The 21,110-nt window shown below is 37.9% G+C and overlaps 1 protein-coding gene across 10 annotated transcripts in view; it reads left to right on the top strand.

The window, feature by feature from the left end:
* LOC131349118 (adhesion G protein-coupled receptor L3-like) overlaps nucleotides 1-21,110 on the top strand; it is a 296,639-nt gene that overhangs the window by 245,860 nt on the left and 29,669 nt on the right. For all 10 annotated transcript variants that reach the window (XM_058384515.1, XM_058384522.1, XM_058384514.1 and 7 more), the window contains 4 exons: nucleotides 8,033-8,242; nucleotides 13,879-14,099; nucleotides 17,176-17,242; nucleotides 17,877-17,968. In XM_058384515.1, the coding sequence (XP_058240498.1) occupies nucleotides 8,033-8,242; nucleotides 13,879-14,099; nucleotides 17,176-17,242; nucleotides 17,877-17,968 (590 nt within the window). The remainder of the gene's footprint in view (nucleotides 1-8,032; nucleotides 8,243-13,878; nucleotides 14,100-17,175; nucleotides 17,243-17,876; nucleotides 17,969-21,110) is intronic.

Genomic DNA, 21,110 nt, shown 5'->3' with positions numbered 1-21,110 from the left:
CTGTTATACTTCATAACATGACTGGTTAAATATTTAATTCTTTACACACAGCCGCTTGCTAAAAGCAGATTAGAAACAAATAGACATGGTTATTTCCCAGGAGAAATATCCCATTGTCTATTTCTCCTGCAAAATTTGGGATTTAGAATCTACGGGATGCCAGTGGTGCACTACTGACACTCATAAATGGCGCCATTTCCCAGCCCTCATCCTGAAATAACTAATTAACATCCCTGAGATGATTTGAGTATATTATAGCAGGACAGGACAGGAGTCCTGGGGAACCTGTTCTTTAGACGAAACACCAGTAACTATAATGAAATTCCCCCCACCCAAACAACACCAATGGATTGGACCAAACCATCAGACATATATAGTTTGCAGTCCTTCTGTAGACTAAACATAGCCATGTTGTCTTGAAGATCCAGTAACAAACATTCTATACTCACTGACTGATTATGATGCTTCATGACAACTGACAAAGATCGTCATGACCTTTTCAATGTGAACGTTTGACTTTAGCGCAATTCTGATTTGTCGCATAATAGTCATGATGTGTTATAGCCTGCCTACGGAGGTTAATAAGAAAAAATGATCACCGTCTACTTATCTCAGCATTACTAGAAAATGGTGTCCATCCAACCACTACACTTCCAGAGAGGTGTAAAATCTATGCCAAGGCACACAGAAGCTGTTTTGGCAGTTCGCAATGACCTAGCACCTTACATTTTAAGGTGTTTCTTTTTTTTCCCCCTCCTTATTTAGTCAGTTGTCATGATGATCTAACGTAAGACACCTTGCCCTCTAATTTACAGCAAATTAACACCACTCCATTTTGGGGTGAGGAGGCTGATTTCACCAAACTACAGCCCTCATTAGCGCAGCCTTTTTCTGGCCATCTTGAGATAGACGACTCTACAAATTGTTGAGTGTGTACAGACTTGGCACGTTGACACTCGCCGCCTGGACACTTACAGAGGACGACCGGCACTCGTAAGCACTGCAGGCTGAAAATGGGGGAGATGGAGCTGTACTTCCTTCTGAAGCACATGCCCTAAATTTGATACCATTAGGAATTCAGCTTATGAGGAAAAAAAAAAATGTAACATCTCCCTCGTGTCTCTGTAATATTCAAATGAAAGAAGAAGTCTCTGGAATTTATGAGGAGGAAAGAAGTGTGTGTGGTGGGGTGTGTGTTAGGGGAACAGCCTTGAGAGTAATGTGAACTGTATTATTAAAACACAGCACAATTTTAATGGACTTTATTATCATAAGACCTTATTCCAAGCCGTATCTTTGTTGTTGGTTGGTTTGTACCTTTGTTTTGCTTGTTAATTGCTTTGCCATTGTAATTTTGTCATTTGACATTGACAGTTGGTGTCAGAAGCCAATTACTGAGAGAGGGAGTGAACATGAATTTTTCAATAGAACATTTTTAGTCCCTTGCTTCAGATAGGTGAGCATCTGCTACAGCTGGGTCAGTGCTGTGCTGAGAGTAGTCCACACACTACCCACATAATATCCTTTGGTCTTTTCTACTTCCCTTTGATGGACGGAGTGAAAGGAGGCTACGGCATGCTATTGTGAAGGGATTAGAATCAATCATTGTACAAAAAGTGACCTCTGTGGTAATTTAGTAGGTTTACCCGATCCCCGCAAACTAAACCAAATCACGCTGAGATTTAATGAATAAGGATTAAAATGGTGAAGGATCTTGAGGTCAGTGAAGTACTTACTCTACCTGAAGGCCAATAAAGAGATAATGAGGAGGAGCTTCTTCCTTACAGGCCCTCAAACAGAACAATACCTCGAATCTGGACTTTCCATCTCAACACATTTCTACTATACTTACAATAGTCCTACTCTTCTACAACTGATTACATTCATATATACATTTTTATCTTCTTCCACCTACTTCTCACCTGCATAGATTATTATATTTTATTGTCATTTAATTGTATTCAATTCATAGTATTTTTTTATTCTTATTGACTCCATTTTATAAGGCAAAATTATTTGTCCTATGTAGCGTTGTGTATGTAATAAATACGGGCAGAAAAATAACCATTTTCGAAGAATTTCCGAAAGCAGACGACCAAAAGGAATCGTTTTTATTTATTAAAGAATAACTCATATTTTTTTTTTCCCACTGTGTATCGATATGCTTAATGTAGTGGAATGTTTGCGAAACAAGTTATTTCCTCATGACTTACCTTCTATCAGCTAGAAACAGTTGCTCCTTCACCAGCCTCTTGAAATTAATAAGACGAAATAATGCATCTCGTCCTACTACAGAAAAAAGAAGATCCCATGTTGGAAAAGTTCAAACTTATGTAATGAAATATTTCGTCACTTTACCATATCAACTAAACTTATTCATCGGGATAGATTAGATTAGATTAGATTAGATTAGATTAGATTAGATTAGATTAGATTAGATTAGATTAGATTAGATTAGATTAGATTAGATTCAACTTTGCTGTCATTGTGCAAAGTACTTGTACAAACCCAATGAAATGCACTTAGCATCTAAACAGAAGTGCATAGTAGTATATTTACAATAAATTACAAAGGATATACAGGTATGGGGGTGATATATACAGGAGGAGTGGAAGATTTATGTACAGGAGTGCAGTAGTTGTTATAAATAGGACATATATATATGTGGTTTATATATTGATGAACAATGTATAGACACAGTAATAAAGACTCATTAGACATGGTTCGAGATTGCCACAGTGGATCATTTGGTCTGCATGTTTCATTTTGGCACAGGATGCCCTTCCTGATGCAACCCTCCCATTTTATCCGGGCTTTGGACCGGCGCTGAGAGCTAACTCTTCAGTGACTGGGTTAGCTCCCTGCCCGGGAACTGAACCCGGGAATGAGAGCGCAGGATCCTGGATCGTGGATACGGTGTGTTAAAACCAAGAAATACTACTGTTCAGTGTGGAAACAGCTATAGGGAAGAAGCTATTCCTCAGTCTGAAGCACCAGTAGCACCTTCCTAATGGGAGAAGGGTAAATAGTCCATGATTAGGGTAAGAGGTGTCTTTGATAATGACTTTTGCCCTCTGCAGAAATATGCCGTCTCTCCCAGCGACTGCACTGCTACTGTAGTAAACATTAACACGTTAGCACAATACAATTCAAATGAAAACATCCGACCAATCAGAATCGAGAATTCGACAAGGCTCATGTGTGTGCAGAAAAATAATGCTGTTGATGACTTCCAAAAAGAATGTCTGGTGTAAGGGTAACAAAAAATAAACAATATGTAAATAAGCGTTGTGTTTGTGCTATCTGCCTCACACGTCCAGTATAATGCCGGTTAAAGACTGTGAGATGCGACAAAAAGACAATATGTATGATTTATTCATAAGGTAGGTGTGAATTAAAACCTTTTCACAGTCTCGCTTTAAATATTACCCGCATGGGCGGTGTGGATGTGCTGCGAATGTTTTCTTAAGTCATTTTAGGAAACTTTTTTTTTTAAGTCATTAAATTTATAACAATGGTGGAAATGGAAGCAAATATAATACCTGGTTTGTGGTTGTACACACACATTGTATATTATTTAAGGTCGAAATATTGAATTTGATGTACACAGCTAGTATATCAGAATCGAGAATAATATTAGCATTAATAGATAGTGCTAGGAATTTTTTTTTAGCATTATTACAGTTGCATATGTTTAGCTACACACTATATATTACAGAAAAAATATACGAAAAAAATGAGTGACGGATACAAACTGAGAGAAGTTTTTATTTTTCTCGAATGACGTGTCTATATTTTTAACAGGATACTCATCCATCAGTAAGTTCATACTGACACAGGATCCTTATACGCGTTAAAGACGATCGTGAGCAGAACAAAGCAACAGACTGGAAGTGTGTGTGTGTGTGTGTGTTTGTGTGCATGCACACGTGGAGTGATTGCCAAGGACCATCAGCGTGTGCTGAACTGATTAGACGCTGAGTAGCCATACAGGCGCGATGTGACATTGTCAAATCAGCACAAGGACGAAGGCCCTGCACTTCACCACCCACTCCAGCACCATTCATTTCATGTTCGGAGTCCGAGTGGACCGTGGCGACACGAAGCCGTACATGAATGTCACGTTAGAGCGAGAACTGAACAAGTTACACCCTTTTGGCACAGGGGAGTAAAATAACCTCCCTATAGAGAATGACTGTAATTACTGCGATTCAGAGATCACAGGAAAGAGGCAGAGGGGATGTAAGTGGAGAGGATTAGTTATGGGTGGGTTTGTGGAACAGAAACAAATAATTGGGGCGAAAACAAATCAATCAGTTTAATTTACAGGACCCGAGTTTCACTATTTTTAATCATACACAACTCTACCACAAGAATGCATCCGATTTTTCCTAAATAAACATGAACCCATCTATCATAACCCTGTATGACTATTTTTCTAAATATATTTTCCAAGGTGCTTTTCTAATATAGAAATAATCAACCACAGGTGGTGTGATGAAAGCCAAGCTGTGCAAAGTTGATTATTTTCCAATAACAGCATGTCCTGAAATGCTTTATTCTTCTTATGCTACAAGTAATCTGTTGCACAAGACCTAGCATATTTTTTTTTTTTAGTTATTATAAAAAAAAATAGACATATCGTACATATTACCTGTTTTATAGCCGTGTTTTATGTTGTGGGACGCCCACGGAAGGTGTAATTTCTTAATTTCTTGGAGCAGCTCTTTCGTTTTCTTTTTATTGAATATAACAAAAAAAACAAACAAAAACAAAAGAAAAGTTCAATCCTTGAGACGTTCCTGTGTCTGAAAATTAATTCTAACAGCTTTATCTCTGACACCGAAGGCTCCATAGAAACGAATGCATTTACATAAACCTGTGCTTTTCCCTGTAGCTATTTTCAGCGCTACTTCTGTAGTCCTGTGTAATTAAGTATACAATATGTAAATATATATTCTACATGAATTTACTATAGGTATAACACCGACTCTTAATTATCTACATTTATAACCTCAGCCTACATAAATATATATATATATATAACTGAGTACACGTCAACTGTTTGCATTAAATAATTGACCTCCAGCTCAGGTACTCTATATAATTATTGTAATGTTTGCCAGTTCTTTTTCAACCTACAAACTACAAGAAAGTCAATGGCTACTTTTACGAATCCCTTCCAGAACGATACTTTGTCTGTAATCCTGTTTTTCTTGTAATAGGTGTATGTACATATATATATGTACATACACCTATTTTTAATAAAATAAACCTATGTTTATTACAATGCAGTAAATAGTGAATAAAGCTCAGGACTTCCAGTAAGTGGTTAGTATGTGCAGTATTTGTGACCAGTGGGTCTATGGTTATGACCCTTTTTGTTCTGGGAGTGTGAGCTTTAGTCATCCGTCTGTTTATATTGCAGTACATATGGTGTATATACAGTGTGTGCGCTTAATATAGAAGCATATGTCTCTTTTCGGTTGTGTACAGCACACACACACACACACACACAGAGTGAGATATAGAGGAGAAATACAGCACTGGGCGAATTGGACCTGAGAGAGAAATTTATCTCATGTTCCCTCTCTCTCTCTCTCTCTCACTCTCTCTCTCTCTCTCTCTCTCTCTCTCTCTCTCTCCGTCTCGCAGGACCAGAGAATAAATGTGCGCCACGGCCAAAAACAACAAAATCTCTTTTAAAAAAGTTCACTCACTGACTGTAGCTGTGACATTTACTATTTCCTCTGCTACAACTCTCTCTCTCTCTCTCTCTCTCTCTCACACACACACACACACAGTTACCCATGCCGACTTTTTGATATCAGTGTTCTGTTCTTCTGCTCATTAATATTCATGAGTAGTGTTAGGGAATGGGCGGGGAGGGGAAGAGGGGGGTTTAATGCTAAGACGGGGTTCATGCAGTCCCCAATGGTTTGTCGCATACATTGCGATATCAGTCATGCACTTCCTGTCTGTGCGTCTGCGCGAGTGCTCTCCGCTGGGACTGTACACAGCCGAGTCTAGAGGGAAATCAGACATTGTGTTGCTGCCCACTGAATCCATGAGTTGCTTTCATAAATCACCTGCTTTGTTACTCTGCCTCTAATTGCCTGAAAATAATAAAATAAAATAAAATAAAATAAAATAAAATAAAATAAAATAAAATAAAATAAAATAAAATAAAATTGAAAGATATTGTCTGGAAAAAATATTGTAAAGGCTGTATAATACTAATTTTAATATAATTTCATTTTTATTTAATTATCCAAGAATATAGACCTATATATATTTTTTTAAATTTTCATTACATAGGTCATACTGCCAACCACCCAGACAAGACTTATTTTAGAAATACTCCAGAGCTATCTAAATTTTATCTCACCCTGCCACGGTGCCAAAATATAGCTATAACTATATATCTAAGACAGGTACAGGGTGAAAGTGGCCATGTGCTGAGCTGTTCTAAGTACTAAACAATAGAGTGTGATAAATAATTGACGGATAAATCCATGCTATCCTCCCTCCATGGTGTCTCTATAAGTGGTGCCGAAGTAAGTGGCCATGTGCAGTGTAGTGCAGCATTATTACAGTCAATTTGTGTGTCTCATTGAGGAGACGAACAGCCTTTAGGTCTTAAATTAGCTGCATAAAGCACTTTGCATTGGACTCTGTATGCTGTATTCTCCATCTTGGGACTATAATGGATTTTTTTAAAGCATGTGGATATAATGGATTGAGACAGGAAAACATTAGATTCAAAAAAAGTTAATAGGTTGGTGTTTGAATAATTTTGGGATATGGGGTCAGATCTTGTAGGTTTTACTTTCTTGAAGGACTTGGGGTTGTAGTTGTGGTAGTTCTGTGAAGGGTGGGGGGCTTAGTTCAAATCCCAGGTCCACCACGCTGCCACTGCTGGGCCCCTAAGCAAGGCCCCTAACCCTCAATTGCTCAGTTGTATGAAATGAGATAAATGTTCTGGATAAGTATAAATGCTCTTAATGTAATGTGTAGTTATAGCCATCAAAGCACGAATATGGCTCGATCTACACTGTACACATGATAGAATGTTCACTATGGTCAAAACACGGACAATGGACATGGACAACTGACCATCACACTCAAATGCTGCCGCAAAGTTAAAAGCACACCATTTTCTAGAATATCATTGTATGTTGTAGCTTTAAAATTTCACTGGAACTAAAAAGCATTTTTATATCATTATTATTATTATTTACATTTTAATATTTTTTTAAATAATTTATATACCTTTATATTATTATTATTATTATTATTATTATTATTATTATTATTATTATTATTATTAAATTAGAAGTAATAGTATAAATAGTGTTGCATAAAATTTGGACAATTTACATTCACAGCATTCAAAAAGCTTAAAAATATTAAGCTTCAGTTTTTTACACACACACACACACACACAAGATTTAATTAGAGTTTTTGCGAGCAGTGCCTTCCTCGTTTCTGCAAGTGCAGCCACAAGCTCAAGTAAATGTCAAAAGAACAATCTAAATGTCCAAAACTTATTTAATTAGGCCAGTTAGTGTTAGTCTGGTTTTTTAGTTAATTGGACCACGTTTGACCTCAGGCTGGACAGCTTACAGCTTAGAGGACAGCGTAAACTAACCTTCGACTAATACAGCTTTGTAAACACAGCTTATCCCAAGTGATGGTCTTCTTCTTGCTTATAAAGTTCAGGATCTGGGGGCAGATATATATTTAGAGGCTTATAGCTATATGGGATTGTTAATAATATCCAGAGGAGGAAAGTATGTGATGGTAAGCCACAGTGGCTGTTAATGGGAAAGACGTTATTTTAGTAGACGTGAATGAGCCACAGCGGTGCACTTCACACACAGCCACACAGGAGCAATAAAAGCAGAGCAGTGCCATTACAAACCCTTCACAATGAGCGTGTTTGGAGCTTTTGCAATTTGTTACAGATGTAGATTACGTTACTTATGTCTCTCTCTCTCTCTCTCTCTCTCTCTCACTCTCTCTCTCGCAGAGTGCAGACCCGGTGCATGACCTGTTGCTGAATATGATCACATGGGTGGGTATCCTGCTGTCGCTAGTCTGCCTGCTCATCTGCATCTTTACCTTCTGCTTCTTCCGAGGCCTGCAGAGCGACCGCAACACCATCCACAAGAACTTGTGCATTTCACTGTTCATCGCCGAGACGCTCTTCCTGACAGGCATCAACCGCACCGACCAGCCTGTAAGACAATACACACATCAGATATATTTAAGATTTCTGCACTCCATTCATTTATTATTCAAAACCATTCAAATTCATAGCTCTGACTTGCCCATGTTTTGACCATTAAAGAAAATGCACCACCATATATTATTCATGTGGTGGACCATTATTTAATACTGCCCTGCTGCACCTGATACTTTTACACCAGCACCATACCCACACACACACTATGATGTTACAGTTTTTGATCCACAAACAAAACTATAATTGGACCTGAATGTTGGAGCTTTTCAGAAACGGATCCTTCACACACTGGTGACCATCAGCTAATCTCATCTCCTGTTTCTGAGCACTATGTGCATCTGTGCTCATTGACTATGACATTGCATGTGCCACAGTTATTGGTTATTTTGTTTTGTTGTCAGTCTGCTGCTGTAGCTGCTGATGTACTTGAGCGTTATGGCACTGACTTTGAGATTTCTTTGGGGTTTTAACTAATACAACTTTTTTGTGGAAAGTGCACCAATCAATATTTTTTCTATCTATCTATCTATCTATCTATCTATCTATCTATCTATCTATCTATCTATCTATCTATCTATCTATCTATCTATCTATCTATCTATCTATCTATCTATCTATCTGTCTGTCTGTCTGTCTGTCTGTCTGTCTATCTATCTATCCATCCATCCATCTATCTATCTATCTAGCTGTCTACGGGGTCCAAATCCACTGGAGAGAATACTTCTATTTTTTTCACTGTTTATTACAAATTATATCACTGACACCAACTTGAGGAAAAGAAAATGTTGAATCGTTGAAATCCATCCATCCATCCATCCATCCATCCATTCAGTCACCCAGTCATCCATCCATCCATCCATCCATCCATCCATCCATCCATCCATCTATTCATCTTCCCATCAATCTATCCATCCACCTATCCATCCATTTGTCCATCCATTCATCAGTTTGTCCATCGATCCATCCATCCATCCATCCATCCATCCATCCATCCATCCATCCATCCATCCATCCATCTATCTATCTATCTATCTATCTATCTATCTATCTATCTATCTATCTATCTATCTATCTATCTATCTATCTATCTACAGGGTCCAAATCCACTGGAGAGAATACTTCTATTTGTATTCTATTTTTTTCAATGTTTATTACAAATTATATCACTGACACCAACTTGAGGAAAATAAAATCCATCCATCCATCCAGTCATCCATCCATCTATTCATCTTCCCATTAATCTATCCATCCACCTATCCATCCATTTGTCCATCCATTCATCAATTTGTCCATCCATCCATTCATCAATTTGTCCATCCATCCATCCATCCATCCATCCACCCACCCATCCATCCATCCATCCATGGATAATTATTTAATATTTCTCTTTTTCGCTGTAATGACAGTGTGTGCTCAAGCTGGCATGGACTCCACAAGTTTGTGCAAAACCTTATGACCCATTTGAGATGAAATGCATCACATGTGTCTAACACAGAGCTTAAGCATGATAAAAAAGCCTCGAAAAGTCTCTTATTTAAAGAGTTAACATCCTTAATATTAATATAATACACATCTGTTTGCGTTTAAGTAGGGATGTAGAAATAGTGCAAAATCTTAAATGTGAAATACATTGTGTTTTAAATATTTCAAAATACTAAAACCATCTGTTTATTTCCCATTTTAATTTGACATAAAAATAATATAACAACTAGAAATGTTCCCTGGTGTGCATGTGTCCATGTAAACTTAAAACTTTACCAGATTTTAACATTAGCTTTGTTAATTAAGTATAATAAAATAAAATGAAAATAAATAAATTAATTAATTAATTTTATTAATAAATTAATAAAATAAAACGAAACAAAACACCAGGTACTTTATGTCTAGTTTATAGCCTTTCTCTTCATTCCTCCAACACTTTCTTCTTTCTCCAGAAAAATAAATAAATAAATAAATAAATAAAAATAAATAAATAGATAGAAAATCACCCGCTGATTCTTCTGCTAAGCAGCCCACGTGCAAGGAAGTGATTCAGAGCGAGGGATTTGATGCTGGGGCTTAGGTTGCTCAGCTCAGCGGAGGACTGAACAGCTGATTTCTGAGTGTCACCAGAGTCTCCTCATGCCACAGAGCTAATTTGCTTGCGAGAGCTTCTGGAGCGTAAGGGCCATCATGTCTGTAGTGCACGGAAAAGATGGTTGATGGGGGTTGTAGAGGTGACATGATGTGTGAATGGAATTTGAATGGTAAAAGTGAAGGGGGCAGGCAAGCCTTTTGCATGCCGTTTCTTCTAAATCGTCACTTATTTAACGCTTAATTCGAGTTTATCTGGGTCGAACGTAGGTATAATCGACGCTGTCGCAAAGCAGCTTCACTGTAAAAAAAAAAAAAAAAAACAGAACAGATACATAATGAGAATCTGTGTAGAAGCTAGACGGTGGATACATGGAGCTTTCTAACAACTTGATCAAAGCAAAGGGTTTCAAAAGTCTTCACACAAGATGTCTGTTTTTCTGTTAAATTTGCATCGTAACCAGTGCAATATTTCCGGAAAGATAGTGTAAGGTAAGATATCAAAGCCTATCCATGGTGATTTGGTGAAATGTGCTTCAACTTTATGAACAGCTATGAACGTTAATAAAGAACCCTTAGCAAGGGTGAAGTATTAGTAATTATTTTTTCTTTCCTGTTGAGTAATTGTAACAGTATAATTTACGGAAATTTAGATAGATTAGATTTAGATAGATAGATAGATAGATAGATAGATAGATAGATAGATAGATAGATAGATAGATAGATAGATAGATAGATAGATAGATAGATAGATAGATAGATAGATAGATAGATAGACTTTATTGATCCCATTACATACCTGTATACACCAAAAATATAAGACTAAGAAGAAAACTTCATATAATAAATTAACAGTAGTAGTGCGGATATGAAACACAATTGTGGATTAAACCATATTTACATCAGTATTCACATCACGGTTCATTTGTGCAAACCTGCAGTAAGATAATAAATATGAAGTACCTTGAGAGTCTAGTATATGCTAGTATAGTGTATGCTAGTAACAATGAGCTGTTGTTAAAATAAACAACTTGTTTTAAATGCCACACAGTGCCATACAAATGACATTGAATGACTACTAAGAATTTATAGCTAAAGGTCCAACATGGTTAATACCATCCATTCATCCTTCCATCCATTCTCTGTACCGTTTATGCTACACAAGGGCACAGGGAACCTGGAGTCTATAGCAGGTAACTTTAAAAGGCAAGGAACACCTTTACACACACACTTACACACTATTGAGAATTTAGTGCTGGCATGTCTTTGTACTGGGGGAAGAAACTTGGAGTACCTGGAGGAAACCCCTGACACATGGGGAGAACATGCAAACTGACAGTTTAAATATTATACAGATTTTTAAATAATAATATTTATGACTTTGTAAGTAGAAATTCCATATGTGAATGTTTATGAAACCACTGATATCTCAAGGGGCTCTTTGGAAGTTTCACAACTCTAACCCTCTAGAAAATTGATGGATGGATGGATGGATGGGGGGTAGATGGATGGATGGAGAGGTAGATGGATGGATGGAGGGGTAAACAGATGGCTGGAGGGATAGATGGATGGATGGATGGATGGATGGAGGGGTAGACGGATGGCTGGAGGGATGGATGGATGGAGGGAGGGATGGAAGGATAAATGGATGGATGGGGAGGTAGGTGGATGGAGGGATGGATGGATGGATGGATGGATGGACGGATGGATGGAGGGGTAGACGGATGGATGGAGGGGTAGACGGATGGATGGAGGGATGGATGGATGGAGGGGTAGATGGATGGATGGAGGGGTAGACGGATGGCTGGAGGGATGGATGGATGGAGGGAGGGATGGAAGGATAAATGGATGGATGGGGGGTAGGTGGATGGAGGGATAGATGGTTGGATGGAGGGATGGATGGATGGAGGGATAGATGGTTGGATGGATGGATGGAGGGGTCGATGGATGTATAGATGGTTGGTTGGTTGGATGGATGGATGGATGGATGAAGAGATGGATGGACGGATGTTTGACAATCAGTCTACAACAATTTCTCTCGTAGTTCCTCTTTCTTTTCCTCCCTTTCTCTGAGTCTGTATCAGCTTCCTAACAAGATTCATCAGTAATTGAGTCACTAACCTTACAGGCTGAAATTGCTAAAAAAAATCCTCCAGGCGCTAAGCATCATCTCAACACACCAGCGAGGTGAAGGGTTAAACACTCCAGGTCAGGGTTAATGGTTAATCCCTTGGGGGGGACGATCTCATTATCAACCCCAGCCAGGGGGAAGGAGGTGTAGCGGGTGGGGGTAACAGAGGCGTTCAGCTCTCAGTCTGAGTCTGACCTTCATCTCTTCATCATCTCTAGAGCCTTATTTATGTTTTGCCATTTATGCAAAGATCTGCTTAATCACTTAATCAGTTGTTCTCCGGTCGTTGTGTTCGAGCGCACCCACTCACGTCATTGACTTTGGAGCTCTGTATGTAATGATGATGCTCACTGTGAGGGAATGTGTCATGGCACATTGGTTCAGCGAAGCCGTGCAGAAACAAAACTGTTGGGATTTTTTAATATCGGCAGATCTTCTGTACTCCAAATGATGTTCTGTGGTGGGTTTTTTTTTTCTCCCTCTCCACTAGTGCCATATGGCTAATGTTGATGACAGGGAGTGAGGACGTGGCCTATTTAGGCATCATGGAATCTTAGAAATGAGCCTTCATAACTATTACTATCAGAACCAACCAATCAGTTAGAATCCACCATATTATTATGTTGTTGTTTTTTTATGTGAACACTAAATGGTGAAGAATTAGCGAATTTCTTTCTTTTTTCCACGCTTGAGAGGAAAAGATAGAAGCGGTAAACTGAAGTCTGGAACTCTGTCCATCTGTCAAATCTCTGCCAAGTTCAAGATCAATAGATCATACAGACCTACAAGTATTCAGTTTTTATTATAACACAAAGCCTGCCTTCACCTTTCATCTGCTGTTATTGGAAATGTTAACTTCTATCCTCCGGGTCTGTGACGCTATGATGGTGGTCATCTTGGATGATTTTATTTGTGTACATCCTTTAACAAAACAAATAGTCAAAAACAATCTTTACAGTAAAATCGATGTAGTGAGATCAGCGGCCCTGGTTTGATGTAAAGGAAAGCTCATCCCTGTATACTTATGATCATATACACTGTACAGCTGCAACGTGATTGGCTGATTAGATACATGCAAGAACATTAGGTGTTCCTAATAAAGTGGACACCGCACGTGTGTGTGTGTGTGTGTGTGTGTGTCAGAAGTGTCATCACAGAGAATAATATCCTGTGCAAAGGTGGCACGCAGGGTGTAATTGTTCCTGTAATAGAAGAGTGTCATGTTTGATGAATGAGCTCTAAACTTCATAGTTTTAATTTAATTACTGATACAAGAGGAGATGGACATCATCCATCAAAGTCCACTTAATCTGAAGACTTTTGGATTTACAATGCACATGCGTGTGTGTGTGTGTGATCCTTTCTTCTAATTCACTGCCAGTGATAATCAGTTCCGCTCACTTCCTTTGCATCTTGTTTTATGCAGATCGTCTGCGCCGTGTTTGCCGCTCTGCTGCATTTCTTCTTCCTGGCGGCGTTCACGTGGATGTTTCTGGAAGGCGTGCAGCTCTACATCATGCTGGTGGAGGTCTTTGAGAGCGAACATTCCCGCAAGCGCTACTTCTACCTGGCAGGCTACGGCATCCCGGCTCTTGTCGTGGCCGTATCTGCTGCCGTGGACTACAGAAGCTACGGCACGGAGAGAGTGTGAGTAACACATGGAGATCTGAGACACACACACACACACATATGGTGTTCTTTTCTTTAGTGGGAAAGATCTTTGATCTCTGATTCTGCCGAGTTTAACAATTCTGTGTGAGTGTGTGTGTTTGAGCACATTTTGTGTACAGCTGTAACACGTGTTTGACATAGGACATATTTTTCATGTGGGTTTGTACATAAGACGGTTGTTAAAATTCAATCTACACACTTCATATAAATCAATACTTGTCTGTAAGTATACAATTTGTTATACTGCCCCTAATGTTCACATTGAGCATTACACAATAAATCAACAAACTTATTATACGACAAATCCAGAAGAATCTGTTCACGTTACTAGAATACACCTCGAATCTGTTTGATACGCAAGGCTTAGAGTCGGAGGTGCGAAATTAGACACTCTGCCTTTTTCACTTTTTTTTTTCCTCCTAAGAGTCAAGAACAAAACTGCAGTGCTTCAGCCCACCTGTGAATTATTGCTATACATTTTTAACTAGAGCACAAATGTTCTGTTTTTTGAAGCACAGACAAGTTCACATTTTGTTCCTCCATATAAGAGCGTGCTAAAATATACAGAAATAGGAACCTTAGAAGCAGAAACTCTCACAGAGTAGACTTGTGCATTATGATACACACAGAGACAGAGAGAGAGAAAGAGAGAGAAAGAGAGAGAGAGAGAGAGAGAGAGAAGATGAAATTAAATATTCCCTCTGTAATCTGGAGAAACAGTACTGCATTCAACATTACTCATAACAACTGCTTAGCCAGGCTTTGAAGACATACTGCAGCTGGCAATCAAGTAGTGTGTGTGTGTGTGTGTGTGTGTGTGTTTGTATGTATAGGGTGTGTGTAATGCACTTTGATCTTCACTGCAATTCTTTCTCCTTTGTTTTCACTTTTACGAAATTCTTTTGAGAGAAAAAAAACCACATTTGGGGTGGGGCCTTGTATTTAAATGAGCTTGATTGATTGACTGTCAAGGATTCCTAGCCTGCTACAAACTCTTTGTTTATTTATTTATTTGTTTGTTTGTTTAAAATTGTTTGTTTTTTATATTTTGTTTGTTATTGTATTTTTATTTATTCATTTATTTATGTATTTTAAATAGTTTTTTTTGTTTGTTTTATTTATTTATTTGCTAGTTTGTTTGCTTATTTATTTATTGTAAAATTGTTTTTATCTTTTGTTTATTTGTATTTTATTTATTTATTTTAAAATAGTTTGTTTTTTTATTTGTTTGTTATTTTGTTTATTTTGAAATAGTTTTTTGTTATTTAATAGTTTTTTGTTTTTGTTATCTTCTTTCGCTTAGTCGTTTGCTTTCTGTTTATTTTTGTCTAGCTTGTTTGTTGAGTCTGCTTTACAAAACCATCCAACCATTATTCACTCTATCCAGCCCTAATCCTCTTTATTTACATTGATTTAAAAAAGGTCCTGGTTTATGTACACAATGCTAATTAAATTATTCTTCAGCAGAAACCTCACTGAGTTACTCAAGTTTATGTTTTATAGGTATGTTTAAAAAAAAATCAGAGGAAAACTGATATTTTTTAGTTAAAAGTCACTTACAATCTAGTAGTTATAAACTTTTTTTTATTATTTATTTTTAATTATTATTATTAAAATTATTATTTATTATTTATTTATTATATTTTATTTATTATTTTAATTTATGTAGCTCTTTAAGCTATATAAATTGTATTTTTTTTCAGAAATATATCAATTCAGGATATGAATTATAAATTCTAATAAATAATACATTTATCCCTAATGAGCAAGCCAGAGGTGACGGTGGTGAGGAAAATCTCCACGAGACGATAGGAGGAAGATACCTGCAGAGAAATCTTGAGAAGATGACATTAAATAGTGTGATCATAAATCATTTCCTCCTATAAGGGCGTCCTATATGGTCAGATTTTGTAACCAGGAGATTCATTCAGCTTGTTGGGTTACTGAGAAAATCTAAAAGTATCATCTGCAATAAAAACTCCTTTACGGTGGAAAATTTGGGGATAGTTACAAAGAACTGACACTGGAGACTCCTTAAATAAACAATACTTTACCATATCCATGCTAAATATTGGTAAAATCCAAAAGTTTGTTTGTTATAAGGTTTAGATTATTTAGATCTGCCTTTTAACAATGGACATTGTCTCAAAGCAGCTTTGCAGAACATAAGAAACGTAGTTCAAGATTAATATTAGACAAAATCATCCCTAATGAGCGTGCCTGAGGCGACTGTGGCGAGGAAAAACTCCCTTGGATGGTATGAGGAAGAAACCTTGAGAGGAACCAGACTCAGAAGGGAACCTCATCCTCATTTGGGTGACCAGGGAGTGTGATTATAAATTATTATTATTATTTAGGTGACCAGAGAGTGTGATTTATAAATTATTATTATTATTATTTAGGTGACCGAAGAGTGTGATTATAAATTATTATTATTATTATTTAGGTGACCAGAGAGTGTGATTTATAAATTATTATTATTATTATTTAGGTGACCGAAGAGTGTGATTATAAATTATTATTATTATTATTATTATTATTTAGGTGACCAGAGAGTGTGATTTATAAATTATTATTATTATTATTATTTAGGTGACCGAAGAGTGTGATTATGAATAAAGTCCATTCTACAGTCAGTATAGTTAGAAAATGAATCAGATTAAAGAATACAATATCTGTTAGATTTATTATTATTATTTTTATATATATTTATATGGTGGATGGGGATGTAAAAAGGGTGCTTTCGTTGTTGAACCGAGGTTGCGTTAACAGACTGAGCTTGGCACAATGAGCAGAAGAAGTTAATGTCTGCGCTGAAGCCGTCATTTCTAATGCAGCGGAAATTAGGAGGTGAATAATTTAACAAGCTCATGTATCAGGACTATGTTGGGTCTCATGTGGCCAGAAAAAAAACTCTTCAAATCCGTTCGATCTGTTATTACCCATCAACCTTGCAGCATTTTATATGCACAGAAGGCTTTGTGTGTACAGCATGTGATTGGTGAAGTTGCCAGATTGTGTTTAAACCCCTCTCCATCTTTCTGCTTTTCAGGTGCTGGCTGCGTCTGGACACGTATTTCATCTGGAGTTTTATTGGGCCTGCCACTCTAATCATTATGGTAAATGCTTGTTAATGAACTCGTTTCATTAGTTCCCTTTTAGTGATTTGTTTTTGAGGTTTTTTTTTTTTTTTAAATCTAAAGAAAAAACGTAATATATCAAGAGACACTATTTTACCAGAGGCTAAAATATTGAATTCGTGCCTGTGTTGTTGTGTTCATGTTAAGCATTGGATGTTTTTGTCATGTCACACTCCACAGTGGTGGTTAATATGAAGCTCATAGGCAATCAGAACTTGTAGGTTTTCATAAGTATTCACAGAAAATTTCCAAAAATATTGGAATAAAAATGCCACTGTTCTAGTACAAATGTTTAATGTAGTCAGAACATAGAAACTTATTATTAACTATTGGCTCAAGTGGTTAAGGCTCTGGGTTGTTGATTGGAGGATTGGGGTTCAAGGTCCAGCACCACCAAGCTCCACTATTAGACAAGTGAGCAAGGCCCTTAATCCTCCCTGATCCAGGGGTGCTGCCCCTGTGCTCTGACCCCAACTTCCTCAGCTGGGATATGCAAAGAAAAGAAATCCACTGTGCTGTAATGTATGTGTGGCGATGATGAAGGCTTCTTGCCTTCAGTTCTTCTTCTTCTTGATCAGTTATTGTCTTATTATTGTACTATCTGTTTTTCCAGCTCAACGTAATATTCCTGGGCATCGCCTTGTACAAAATGTTCCACCACACGGCCATCTTGAAGCCCGACTCCGGCTGCCTGGACAACATTAAGTAAGATTCACGAAGTCACACTTTTCCGTGTAGGTGTGTGTGTGTCTGTTTGGTGCCAGTAGACGTGTGCATCTTCATACCGATGCTTTATTCCTCTACGTGAAGCACATCTCACGAGCAGACGGGGGCAGAGCCTTTGATATTTTCCATTGGCTTTAAAGGTTAAGTCACAGGCTTAAGGCCTGAAGGTATTCCACAGAGCATGCTGCATTATGGGAAGAGGTGAAAGGCATCAAATTGAGAAGGGAATAGCAGTTGGTTGGGATTAACATCTGCAGGTGTACATGCGTATAAATATTCATATGAGGACACTTTGGAGAGGCAGAGAGCTGTAAAGACTTTATGAACATGTGCAGATATTGATGTTGCTGCTTTAGAGGTTTAATGAAATGCAATGAGTCACTGACACTGATATCACGGAGGTGTGAACAGACCACTTGGAAAACATTAGGAGAGAGAGAGGTCTTAGATAACATGTTTTTTGATCAGTGCTATCAGAATGCACTGTAAAGCTATAATGTCTGATTCTCACACACCCAGTCATAACATCCATCCATTTTCTATACCCGCTTTATTCCTAATCAGGGTCACGGGGATCTGCTGGAGCCTATCCCACCACACATAGGGCGAAAGGCAGGGGTACACCCTGGACAGGTCCCCAGTCCATCACAGAGCTACACATATAGACAGACAACCACACACACTCATTCCTATGGGCAATTTAGAATTAGGAAAACATGCAAACTCTACACATGGGATTCGAACCCAGGACCTTCTTGCTGTGAAGCAACAGTGCTAATATGCTGCCCCGGCCATGACATAACATAACATTTTATTCTTTATTAACAAAAGCAGACATGATCATGCGTCAACTAATAAAACTTTGTATTAACCAAATTATCTCACATTAATAGCTGTACAATCAAAACTAGAGGAAGGTCATGATCAGAAGATTTTTATTTATTTATTTTTTTTAACTAAAGGTAAAAGACGATTGTTTGCAAAAAAAGAAATGTACACAGTGTGAATCTGTAATAATATGAGTGGCTCTATCAGACGACATTTTCATTTATTTCGAAAGATAATCATTTTTTCGTACATACCTAAAGGTTTCATCATGGGAAAGTGCTTTCGGATTGAAGGCCAAACAGAACGTCTCTCCGCCCTCAGGCCTTCATTTTGCACTGTGTGTGTGTGTGAGTGATGTTGAGTTAGAGCTTGTTCTGTTAATCTGTTATGAATTTGCTATGAATCAAGCCATTGTTGTCCTGTTCTGACACACTTAAGCGAATATCACTGAGCAGAGACCCATTACACAGATGTGTTAATATACGGTATATCCATCCTTACCCTCGTCATCTAATGTGACGTGACACTCTTCTGACATACAGCTCCAAACTTCCGGAATTACGGAATCTCAGTGAAAACATTGGCATAAGAGCCGATAACGTCGCCTTAAATGAGAGTTGATGATGGAATTGGAGTGGATGAATTCTCAACAACAACACAAGGAAAGCCGTTCCGGCCTGTCTGATTAATTAGGCAGCCTGTTTGGTGATGTTACGTCTTTGATAATGTCTTAGATGAAACTGGATAATTTTGTAATCAGACGTCCTATTCATGCTGATAATTAGATGATTACAGTCTCCTGTTTGCACGAGGCTAATTCGCCAGGCACAATTCGAACTTCAGGCCTGTTTGATTAAGGGCTAGAAAAGAACAGGGTGGTGGGGGGAAAAGGAAGGGGAAAAAAATGTGTGTGTGTGGGTGTGAGTCCTATTAAATTAAAAATTACATTCGAAGCTCATTTATTTACATGCTAATGAATTGTGAAAGACGAGTCATTTGAAAAAGAGGCGAGTTAGCGTGAAGCCCCTATATTTACCTCAGCTCCAGCTTATTAGCTACATTTCCCTCAAACCTAGCTGGCTAGTTATATTTCCATCACTTCCAGCTCACTGCTACATTTCTCTCAAACCTAGCTGGCTAGTTATATTTCCATCACTTCCAGCTCACTGCTACATTTCTCTCAAACCTAGCTGGCTAGTTATATTTCCATCACTTCCAGCTCACTGCTACATTTCTCTCAAACCTAGCTTGCTAGTTATATTTACCTCACTTCCAGCTTATTAGCTAGTTTTACCTCACTTCCAGCTCATTGCTCCATTTACCTCAACCCTAGCTTGCTTATTATATTTACCACACTTCCAGCTTACTCGCTACATTTACCTCAAACCTAGCTTACTAGTTATATTTACCTCACTTCCAGCTCATTGCTACATTTCCCCCAAACCTAGCTTGCTTGTTATATTTACCTCACTTTCAGCTTATTAGCTATATTTCCACTAGTCCTAGCCTGCAAGTTATTTTCACACTTTGACACACTTTCACAATTTTTGTTTCCAGACCTAGCATGTTACCTACATAATTCCTCACACCTCACTGTCCATCTACACTTTCTTCAGATTTAACATGTCAGTTAACTTTAGCTACATTTATTTCAGTCTCAGTTTATTAGCTACATTTTCCTCAGTCCTAGCTTGCTAACTACATTATATTCAGACCCAGCTTATTAGCCAGAATTTTTTTTTTTTCTCCCTCAGACGTAAATTGCTTGGTCCATTTTATTCAGTCCCGTCTTATTACTTGCATTTGCCTCAGACTGAGCTTGTTAGCTACATTTTCCTCAGACTTGGCTTGCTAGCTATTTTTTTCCACACACCTTCAGTCAAAACATAATCACACATCAAGCAGGAAGGGAATGCTAATCTGAGTTTTGCAAACCTTTTAACTTAACAACTGCAACTTTTCAGGTTGGCTAATTCACCAAGAACTTTTTCTTGACTAAGAAAGAAAGAAAGAGTTAAAATAGTTCAAAACAAACTCTCTGTGTGGGTGTCCTCTTTGTCCTGCTCTGTCCAGTATTACTGTATTGACTCGTGCTATACTTTTTTTTCTATGATATGATTTATAAAGCTATTTGAAACGGAATGTGTAAGCCATGAAGCGGCCTGCGCTTAGCTCGCCCAGCTCCCCGCGGTCACAACCTTTCCATCTCATCTCTGACACCTGTTAAATTCAGATGTATGCCTCTGTTTCTGAGAGTACGTGTTTGACTGGCCATATCACAAGGATGGGGTTT

This window comes from Hemibagrus wyckioides, linkage group LG29 (assembly GCF_019097595.1).
Source record: "Hemibagrus wyckioides isolate EC202008001 linkage group LG29, SWU_Hwy_1.0, whole genome shotgun sequence".
Taxonomy (NCBI): domain Eukaryota; kingdom Metazoa; phylum Chordata; class Actinopteri; order Siluriformes; family Bagridae; genus Hemibagrus; species Hemibagrus wyckioides.
Note: the sequence above shows the minus strand (reverse complement) of the source record. Positions and strands in the feature narration are given on the sequence as shown.